General features: G+C 33.5%; 1 protein-coding gene across 7 annotated transcripts in view; it reads right to left on the reverse strand.

The window, feature by feature from the left end:
• The window catches only part of LOC128249065 (homeobox protein six1b-like), a 526,697-nt gene that overhangs the window by 338,781 nt on the left and 175,416 nt on the right, over positions 1 to 12,500 (reverse strand). For 6 of the 7 annotated variants that reach the window (XM_089359755.1, XM_089359754.1, XM_089359744.1 and 3 more), the window contains exon 3: positions 9,133 to 9,207. The exons of the other annotated variant lie outside the window; for it this stretch is intronic. In XM_089359755.1, coding sequence (XP_089215881.1) covers positions 9,133 to 9,207 — 75 coding nt within the window. The remainder of the gene's footprint in view (positions 1 to 9,132; positions 9,208 to 12,500) is intronic. 7 annotated transcript variants of the gene reach the window in all.

A 12,500-nucleotide genomic window follows, 5' to 3' on the forward strand; every position in this document is an offset into this window, starting at 1 on the left:
ATTTACTATTCTTTGGTGAACGTCTTTCAGTTTGTTTCAGCCGTTCTGGCCAAGTCCATCGCACACACACACACACACACACACACACACACACACACAAAAACACACTCACACACAAAAACACACATGCTATGCACACGCTGTATCTCAGAAGACCAAGCGTTTATATTTTGTGTGTGTGTGTATGTGTATGTGCGCGTGTGTGTGTATGTAATTTTAGTTTATTTTGTTAGTGCTTTATTTTTATATACGTTTAATACATTTACTATTTTCAACTGAATATCTTTTCGTTTGGGTATGTGTGTGCGAGTGAACGTGTTTAAGTATGCGCTTATGCATATCGTACATAACGGTTTTCCAGTTCAACTGTCCAAGTATATTCGAGTTCAACTGCTGAGAGAGATCCAGATGGTTGGCAGAATCAACAGCAAGGCAGCAGACTAACTATCCTGGAAACACTATAACATGATTTTCAATGGGGACTGAAGTTAGGACACACACACACACACACACACATATATATATATATATATATATATATATGCGCGAGTGAGAGAGAGCGTGTGGCGTGTATGTATGTACGCACGGGTGCATGTAAAAGAATATGTCATGTATGTATAACTGTTTAAATACATATACGTACATTCATATTTATGGATATACATGCATGCATATATGTATATAGAGATATATACAGATGTATACATATATGTATACACACACACACACACACACACACACACACACACACACACACACACACACATATATATATATATATATATATATATATATATATATATACATATATAGGCAAATATATACACACACGTACATTTTGACGCAGGTGTCATCTCTCTTAATACATGCTGTATTAGAACATGGAGTTTGTGTGTATAAATACCGGTTATATAAGTTTGAAAGCAAGAAGTTAATAGAAGAGAAAATCAATTAAAAACACAAAATATATAAATATCAAAGTTATCAATTAGGAAAATAAAACCAAAAAACAACCACAATACCCCACCTCCCCAAAAAGAGAAACGACACCGTTATAATCACCACACCTCTTCCAAATATAAATACATAACTAAAGAAATGAAAACAAGTAAAACGTACATTATATATATATATATATATATATATATATATATATATATATATATATATATATATATATATATATAGCCACGTGTGTGTAAAATGAGCGTATATAATAATATAAATGCATCACGTAGACAAATACACGCACATTAGATCACGACGAATCAAACCATATTAGAAATTGGATGGCATGCGTGTAGACATTAAACACACAGCAGGTGTTATATATTTTGAAGAGTGTTTTCATAAATTTATCCGAATTTATATGTATGTACATTATTCGTACATACTCATATGTATGAATGTGAACTTAAATATATATATGTATATATATATATATATATATATATATATATATATATATATATATATATATATATATATATATATATAACATACATCATTCAATGTCAATTATCTGAATTCGCCTATATGCCTATATGTGTGAATGTATGTATATATGTATGTGTATGTGCATACATACATATATATATATATATACACGTGTATACATCCCTGTATGTATGTTCACACTTAGACTAACACATACATTATACATAACTACATGTACACATGGAAATACAAACACACACATATACCAACTTATGCTCACAAAGAAATAACCGTATATGTATTAATATATTTATGCGTATATATACATATATATATATATATATATGTACACACACAGAAAAATGTTTGTATAAATGTGTATTTATTACGCAAGTACTTTAGCATACAAACCATTGCCCAATTGAAAAAGATGTTAGGGAGGAAAAACATAAGCAAAGCACACACCATTTGTGAAAGACCTCTACTTTTCTCCCTCTGTCTCTTAAAACAACAGACACATGACAAAACTTGCACACGTGTCCAAATAAAATCTGCCAAGAAGAGACAACGTTCGTTTCTGTTATTTTAGTCCATTTCATCCTTCCTCCACAGTTATTTAAACATTTGTAATGGAATAGTATTATTTGTATTTTTGTCTTATTTTCTTTTTATGTGGTAGTTTCATGTTTGAATTTATGTTGGATATTATGCCTAAAGTTGTAGGTATTCATTTAACTTTGAAACATTTACAGCTTAAATAAAAGGTCCGAAATATTGGGCTGTTGTAGGCACGCTTCAAAATTTTACTTAAATAATTATTCCGAACAATTACAACATAATGGCTAATCGCTTTTAAAGACACCCGAAATGCTACAGTTATTTCCCTTCAACAGTTAGCTTTTTTACATACGCGCTCGCGCAATCACACGCAAGCTCACGCACGCGCACGCACGCACACACACACACACACACACACACACAATTTTTGTACATACAACAACAAATTCTCCATATCTTTTAATATTTTTTTCACATGCATATCTTTAACAGCTTGCAGAAATTAATCTTCTTTCCTCTAACAAGCATTAGATATATTTACACATATCCAACAATAATTTTATTGTTTTTACTTCATTTTTTACATGTCCACATTTACACACGTAATTTCATCATATCTGTCAATAACGATAAAACTACACTGTAACGCAACATATAGAATTCGACAAAATAAAAAAAAACAACTTATGATAAAATTACTGGGAGTGGAATACTTGGTTTTTGAGTAAAAAATTATTTTAAAATTATATATATATATATATATATATATATATATATAAAGACACGCCGCTCTCGGTTCGCTCTTTTATTCCGTTTGCTGAAGGGTTTTGAGAAGAAAGAAGTAAGAGTAAATTTAAGGGATTGAGAAACACGATTGAACGGTCTCAATGAAATAATTGCGATAAAATAGATATTAGGGGAATGAAACTAGAGAAAATGCTTATATTTCTTTTAGTCTTATACCTAAGAATCGAGTTTATTCATACACCACACACACACACACACACACACACACACACACACATACACACACATGTACATATAAAGGGATTTTTTTTTTCGCTGCTTTCGTGGATTCCCATGACTCTCCATCGCTATCCAATTCCATTATTATGAATTTGAATTGGGATCTTGAGTCATAGAGAATCTTTCATTAGCCATTAACACAACCATGGACACCACCCTTATGGATGCGTTGCAGTTACTCTCTTGATAGAGTTTGGTGATCCTGGCCGTTGGTCTTCTGGGATTCCTTCGCTCAGCATCAATATAATAAGCACCGTTGGCTAAGTTGAGCTCTTTTGTTTCGCTACCCATTCACAATCCTCATTCCTGCAGTTTCATAACTACGCCTTATACCTGGCAGGGTGACTGAAAGGTTGCTATACCTTGCCAAAGGGCAGCCTATAACTATGTAGGAGATGGTCGTCACTCTGTGATGTGTTTTCAAAGTACCCGCATATGTATAATAGTTAACTTTTTAGTTGACATAGAGTTTATGGAGAAAACATATATACACTTGTATGAAAGTAGACATGAAATTAGATCGCTACAGTTCAGCTGAAGAATATTACTTCAGTCGTTTGAACGATGGCTAACGTGAAATTTAAGATTTATGATCGAACATGCTTCGGCTTTAATGAAATACACAGACATTGCTTTGTGTCATGTATACTTTTTACACATTTCTCAGCAAAATCTGTCTTTGTAGACATGTACGCGCGTACGTCTGTGAAAGCACATCCATACGAACGCACATAAACACGCAGTTGTACATGTACATCTATGTGTGGATGCTCCCTCATGTGTTTGTGTATATGGCACCCCTGTTTACGAGAGCAGCAGTCGCAATGTGAGTCGAGATTTAAGAAATCTTTAAAGAGGGGATATATATATATATATATATATATATATATAATGTAGTAGCAATAAAGTGTGTGTGTGTGTCAGAGAGAGAGAGAGAGAGAGAGAGAGAGTAGTTAGTGGTGGTAGCAGAGAGGAGAGAGTGTGTTAGATATAATGTAGTAATATGTAGTTATAACAGAGAGTGAGAGACAGAGGGAGAAAGAATGGTTAGAGTCGGTGGCAGGGTGGAGATAGTAAGAGATAATGTAGAAGTGACAGAGAGTGTAAAACGGAAGTTAGTGTTGTTAATTAAGACAATATCAGTTGTCTCCAAAAAGCACATTAGCCTCTTGCAAGATTATAAATTAAACTATTCCTGCTGCCTTTTTCTATAAAACCTGGTCTTTATGAAATATGGCTTCATCATTGATGACGGTTGTTGTTGTTGTTTGTGTAGTTGTTGTTTGTCGTTGTGATGGTCTGTTGTGCTGGAGCCGCTGCTTACAAGATGATCTTGATAACGGATGATTTAAGTTCGAGCTACGATCGTAGGATAACAACTTGCCTGCCAATCTTTGACTACGATGAGCTTATAATTTCTCTGTGTTGAAGCAGGAAGTGAACAAGCCATTGCTGTATTTTTGACTCCATCAGCACCGCTTCAGTTTCTGCCTGTTCGTGTGCGTGTATGTGCATATGCGTATATATGTGTGTGTGTGCGTGCATGCGTGTGTGCGTGTGTGCGTGTGTGCGTGCATGTGTGTGTGTGTGTGTGTCTTTGTGTTTGTGTGTGTAAAGGAGACACAGGAAGAGGGAGAAGTGTTTAGATGAATGCGTATTTGTTGTGTGTATATATTCTTTTATTCTTCTAGTTTCATTCACTAGACTGCGGCCAAGCTGGGACACACACTTCAAAAGTTTTAGTTGATCTCATCGCCTAAAGTACTCGATTCAATCTGGTATTCTTCTATACTTAATTTACCGATATCTATCTACATGTATATATGTATGTATGTATGTATGTATGTATGTATGTATGTATGTATGTATGTATGTATGTATGCATGTATGTATGTATGCATGTACACGCACACAAACACGCGCACATACAAACATACATACATACATACATACATACATACATACATACATACATACATGCATATATACATAAATTGAGATTCGGGTAAAAACTTTGTAGAATGTTTCCAAAACTCGTCAACAGTTATTGGCTATCTGATGTCATCATACAGTTAAAATGCTCCTGCTACTGGATATACATCAGGAATTCCATAGTCGATAGAGATTATATAAATAGATAAACGACAGAAGATGGAATGAACGATATTCTTTATCTAAGAATCACAACAATTGTTTCGACGCAGGCTCAGGTGTTGCTGTGTGGTAAGAAGTTTGCTTCCCAACCACATGGTTCTAGGCACAGCCCCACTGCGTAGCACCTTGGACAAGTGTTTTCTACTATAGCCTCGGGCCAATCAAAGTGAATTTGTTAGACGGAAATTGAAACAAGACCGTCGTATATATATGTATATATATATATATTTATATATATATATATATATATATATATATATATATATATATATATATATATATATATATATATATTTCTCTGTGTGTGTCTGTGTCTGTGTTTGCCCCCTACCCATCACTGGAAAACCGGTCTTGGTGCGTCTAAAGCCTCGTAACTTAGCGATTCGACAAAAAAGACTGATAGAATAAGTACTAGGCTTAAAAATAGGCCGCAATCAAATGACTGAAACAGGTAAAAGAGAAAAAAATAAAAGACACATGAGCAAAAAATAAACAAAATAAAAAGAAAATGTAGATAATAATAAAAATAATAAAGGAGTTCGTTTGACTATAAGCTTATATTAGCTAAAGGTCAGATGAAAGAATTAAACAGAGTAGAAAATAAAGTGAAGATGGTTGCGACTGGCCATTTCAGCACAAGTCAACCGTTTTCTTGTCTCCTTTATGGTCCCAAATTACCTTCTTTCTCCCTCCGACAAAACATGTAACCTCTCTTAAGACTAAGACGTGTCTCCATTTAAATTAATTTATTACCGTCCCGTTTTAATATATCTCAAGAAAACAGTAAGAAACTATTAGCAATCTATATGCCATCCCCACCCCTGCATTACCCTATACAGCTGCCTAGAAGGTAGTCTGCATCGTTTCATACACACACACGCACACACACACACACACACACACACACACACACACACACACACACACACACACACACACACACACACACACACACACACACACAAATACCTAAGCTCTTACATGCTTCTTAATAATTATTTCTAAAGACAAAACTAAAAGTAACTTAAATAACGAAGAGAAAATATAATCATATGAATATATCTATTTTTGTAAATGTACGTATTTTTATATTTGGAGTCCGATTTTTAAAAATTTTTTGTCAATTAACCACAAGCAAAATAGTGCGTGTGGTTAATTGAGGGAAGCATCTCCAATATAACAATATATGTTTCAATACACGATTTCACATCAAGAATCTAGCAAAATAGATACATAATCGTATGTGCTCATAGTCATGTCTCTCACATAGAATTATGCCATTTATAAGCTACATATATTGAAAATACAATGTAATACCGTTAAACAGAATAATTTTTAAATAATTAATCTAGAATGTGTACCCATGCATCCATTTGTACATGGACAGATATACACTTTTGGCAAACGTTCTTAGCCTAATCACAATAAGTCTAATTCTAACCCGTATATAACGTATATAGATTGATATATAATTAGACATTTACTCAGACACGCTCACACACACGCCCACATACATACACACATAATAATCAAATGTATTTTAAAAGTATATGAACGTGTATATGCGAGTAAGTGGGATTCAACCGTTATTATTGGCGTAATAACTCTCCCAAGACAACACGAATTCACTTACAGAATCTTGTTAACTATATATATATATATATATATATATATATATAAACTCCTCACCAAAAACAAAACAAGGAAAAACACAAGAAAACGCAAAAACGCGAGGACGTGGTACATGCAAAGTATTAGCAGACGCTCAGGGAGGGAAAGAAAAATAGTTTTGAGTTTCGAGCAAGGCTCTTAGTCAGAAACAGGAGACGGAGGGGAAAAAAATCGCCAACGGTACATACATACATGCATACATATATTCACACACACACACACACACACACACACACACACACACACACACACACACACACATATATAATCAGCAGGTTGCTATGCTTCACCAAAAAGGAGAATTATAGTTGTCACTAAATGTGAGTAGGATGTTATATATATTTATGTGTATATATATATATATATATATATATATATATATATATATATATATATATATATATAATCTTGTAAGGGATGCTAGCATCCTAATACACCGGTTTAATTTCTGTAATTGAACCAATTGGAAATGGAAACGGCTGTAGGACTGGAATTTCATTATATGAATTTGAATATCTTTAAATAAATTGATGTCTTCATGTCAATTTCTCCATTTCCTTCTTTTCCTCATATGAATGTATATATATATATATATATATATATATATATATATATATTATATATATATATATATATATATATATGTATATATATATATATATATATATATATATATATTATATATATATATATATATATATATATGTATATATATATATATATATATACATATATATATGCATATACATATATATATATACATACATATGTATATATGTAATACACATATATATGCATATACATACATACACACACATATATATATATACATATATAAAATATCCTTTCAGTGACGTCCTCCACTCACCTTATTATTATTTTCATTTAGTTTAGTGTAGGGCATATAAGTTCCAACATTCGGTTGTTAGTAGTACTATAATAATGCATAATCCTAAAATGTGTGTGTGCGCTCTTTATATGCATTATATTCTTTTATTCTGCTACATGTTTCAGTCATTTGACTGCGGCCAATATGGAGAAGCTTCTTAAAGGGTTTTAGTCAAAGAAAATGACCCCCCCCCCATGACTTTTCTTTGTAAGCCTAGTACTTATTCAAGTGACGGAGACGTAAACATACCAAGACCGGTTGTCAAGCGATAGGTGGAGGACGAACACAGATACAAAGACACACGCACATAAATATATATATACATATGTATGAGGGCTTCTTTCAGTTTCCGTCTGCTAAATCCACTCACAAGGCTTTGGTCGACCCGAGGCTATAGTAGAGGACACTTGTCCAAGGTGCCTCACAGTGGGATTGAACCCGAGACCATGTGTTTGGGAAGCAAGCTCCTTGCCATACAGCCATTCCTGCACATACACAACGATGCCTGCGCCTATATATATATGATTAGAGAGAGAGAGAGAGAGAGAGAGAGAGAGACCAAAGTGTACGTACGCCGCTATATGTTTTTATATATAAAAAATGCAAAATGGAACAAGAACGCAAAACATCCAAACAGTTAGGTGATACAAAAAAGGGACAACAAAACATCCAGATAGACGATACAAAGAAGACAAGGACGGTTCATTCGGAGTTTTCTTTCCTCAGATTATCTTTGCAATTTCGGCTGGTTATACTCGAAATTGCTCCAATCTGGCCAGGGAAAACTAAGCTAAGAGCATTAGATTCTTTGGAAGAAAGCAGCGAATATATGCGAAAACAAGGACGGAAAAAAACGGTGTATGTTACACAAATACAAATAACAGGACATAACATCGGCTGTCAAGCAGTGGCGGGAGAAAAACGCAAGCATAGACATACACACATACACACACATATACACATGCATACACACACACAGACACACACAAATATCTATCTATCTATGAATCTATACGCACACACACATGTTTATGATGGGCTTCTTTCGGTATCAGTCAGCCAAATTCACTCATTAAGCTTTGCTCGGCCCTAGGTCATAGTAGAAGACATCTATCCAAGGTGTTACGCAGTGAGACTGACCCGGAAGGGTGTGAGTAGGAAGGAAATCTATTACCACATAGCTACGAAAATGTTTGTATAAAATAAATTGACCAAATCTATGGAAATCAAACAATATAAAATTATAAAAACGAATGAAAACAAAATTTATCTGAAATTATCTCATGATAAGTTTATAAAATTATAATAAATACTTTTGAAAAATAACCCCTACCCCGATATAAGAATAAATAAAAGCAAAAATATAAAATAAGGTAAACAAAACATTCATTACTGACTGTTAGGAAATCCTTTTAAATGGTTTATGGACTGTGGTGTTGATCCCTGGCAATTTCGTGACTCTATAGCGTTTCCTGAATAAAGAATGTGTAAATATAAGGAATAAACGCACTGACCGAGTAAGTGTCTGTGTATTGATGTGCATGTACATACACATCAATACATTTATATTTGCATTGGTGTAAGGTGTGTGTTTTTATATATAGATATACACACGTGTATATATATATATATATATATATATATATATATATATATATATATATATATATATATATATATATATATATATATATATATATAATCATTGTTATTATTATTATTATTATTATTATTATTATTATTATTATTATTATTATTATTATTATTATTATTATTTTGCTAAAGCATAGCTCTGGTGCTAGAACTCAATATACATCTGGTCGAGAGTAAAGCGTCAGTAGAAAACAGAGCAGTAACGAGTATTTAAAATGACAAAAGAACCCCATATCTGAAGTTCCGATGAAGCTATATTGTGATACACAAGCATTCAACTATGAGTGCATTGCATCTTTTAGCTGAAACATCTGTAACCTAATGATACAATTTTTCCCCTTTATCATTCAAATTAATTTTACGTATATATATAATATATATATATATATATATATATATATATATATATATATATATATATATATATATATAATACATATACATATACACATGCATACATAGATATAACCAAATATGTATATTCATACATAGTACACAGAAAGGTAACATAAAGGATTTGGAACGGTAGAAATGTTCCACAAATCAATTATATAGTCGAAATGGTTTGATCACAACAAATATAACGCCAAATAGGATAGTGTGCGGAATCCGTGCCACCGCGTAGAAAATAGAATATAGAAAACGTAACCGGTAATTTATGCCTTTTATAATGTACTCTTGCTTCAGCTTTTATTACGTAATCTGGTCCTCTTACTGAAACACGAGTACATTACATAACCGAAAAGACCAGTATCAATGTGTTTCTGGATATATATATATATATATATATATATATATATATATTAATAGTAATGATATGACAGCAAAAGAATGAATGAAACCTCGATAATATATAAATAGAGGAATTTATCTGTAATATAATATGTGACAATTATTCGGTTGTCATAAAATATATATATATATATATATATATAATTAAGATTCAGTTGAATTAGGTACTTAAATTGAGGCACCTTGCTAATTCGGTATAACCTGCACACCCCAACAATATTATTTGAATATTGAATATCAAGACTCCGTGTAGGGGTATTTGCACCCGATATTCTTGTCGTGTGTATAGACAACGCAACCCAGCTAAATGAAGACATCCGCTCTTGGTGATTCAGCCATGTACTTTTTATAAAGGTACTTTTTATAGTATTTCCGAAGTGCAGGTTCCAAGTTAGGTGAACAGATTATAAATAAGTAACAAAGATGTTCAATGAATTGACACCTGTTCATCTTTATTACTTATTTATATATACACACATATACATACACACACACACACATATATACACCTGTATGCTGTCGAACTTACAATCTTCAACTGGAATCAATTATTATATCAGTTTTTATTTTTACCTCAAATCACATTTTCGTTTGATATATGCAACAGTACGACAATATATGCGTACATAAATACATGCATATATATATAAATATATGCATATATCCATACATATATGTATACATGCATGCATATATGGGTACAGGACATCACAAAAAAACAAAAACAAAACGTTAAGCACAATGAGAAACGAAAACATAAAGACGAAGACAGAAAACGAACTCTTTTTTTGAACAACGAACAGAGAAACGAGACATGCAACATAAAGAATAGTTCCCTTCATCAGTTGTCCCTGTACATCTACTCTGTGTCCGCTCCCATACGTACGCTCACCATGGCAAACGCATATGCGCACGAATGAGCTGATCCCATTATCTCTCACCCACACGCCAGCTTACACACATGCATAGCTGATACACACGCATACACATCCGACACGTACATCCACGCACTCGTACGTCTGGTATATACACAGACACACAACCTCCCCGACTATTTTACTGCTAGCCTGTAAGTCTTTTCAAAATTCCTTGACGAACTCCCGCCGGAAATCGAGTCGCCAATAGTTTCCTATCCAGTCACGCAGTCTGTTTCTTCCTTCTAATGCATCCGGTGTTGCTGAAATGTCGATTTTACTTCCATGTAATTCACCATAACCAATAGCATCCCAGTTTCTGGCAGCCATCTTGGACTTCTTGTATCTCTCCAATCGGTACACTGAGTCTGAATGAGATAGGCTTCTGTGAGAAGCCTGCGAAACTTTAAGTCGCATGGAATTTAATGAAACAGTTTTAAGTAACAACAACAACACCAACAATAATAATAATCCTTTCTACAATAGGCACAAGGCCAGAAATTTTGGGAGAGGGAACTAGTCGATCACATCAACCCCAGTATTTCACTGGCACTTATTTCATCGACCCCGAGAGGATGAAAGACAAAGTCGCCGCCTTTACAACAACAACAGCAATAATAATGATGATAATAATAATATATGTATATACATATTATATATAATATATGAACTCGAACCCATATCGTTTTGGGACATGACAAATGTACCATCCTACTTATTTTATCCAAAGGAACTTTTCAATCCTTCCTTATATGGTATCTTTTACAGCTTTATGTGTGTGCTTCGAGATATTTAAAGATAAAAGAAAAAAAAAGAATTAGTTCATATTCTCTCGAATGTTTAGAAAATTCTTTAGACGCCAACAAAACCTCTGTGTGTGTGTGTGTGTGTGTGTGTGTGTGTGTGTGTGTGTGTGTGTGTGTGTGTGTGTGTGTGTGTGTGTTCGTGTGTGTGTGTGTGTGTGTGTATGTGTGTGTGTGTGTGTGTGTGTGTACATCTCTATATTCTATATATTTGTTTATGTCCTAGTATCGTAGCGGTTCGTCAAAAAAAAAAAAAAGAGATCGGTAAATAAGAAACAGGTTTTTTAAAAAATGAGTCGAAAAATGACTGTAACTAGTAAAAGATGTCGAATCCTACGGAACAGCTATATTGATGTTGCGATAAACATTACTTCTCAATATAGATACTACTCTCATTTCTTATTGAGATTTTCTAGCTGGCTACTTTGTTTGTTGCAAGATTAGTGACTGATTGTCGCTTGATTTTTTTTTTATACATTGCGAACCAGAGCGAATTACTGCTATCTCTAGCGGATAGTTGTTCACCATTGACGATGGGCACAAATAGCCCGAAACTGTAAGATCTGGTGATCCCATCGCCTGCTAGGAGATGGTAGGGGTTCA

The sequence above is a fragment of the Octopus bimaculoides genome, chromosome 11 (assembly GCF_046866305.1).
Source record: "Octopus bimaculoides isolate indiv1 chromosome 11, ASM4686630v1, whole genome shotgun sequence".
Taxonomy (NCBI): domain Eukaryota; kingdom Metazoa; phylum Mollusca; class Cephalopoda; order Octopoda; family Octopodidae; genus Octopus; species Octopus bimaculoides.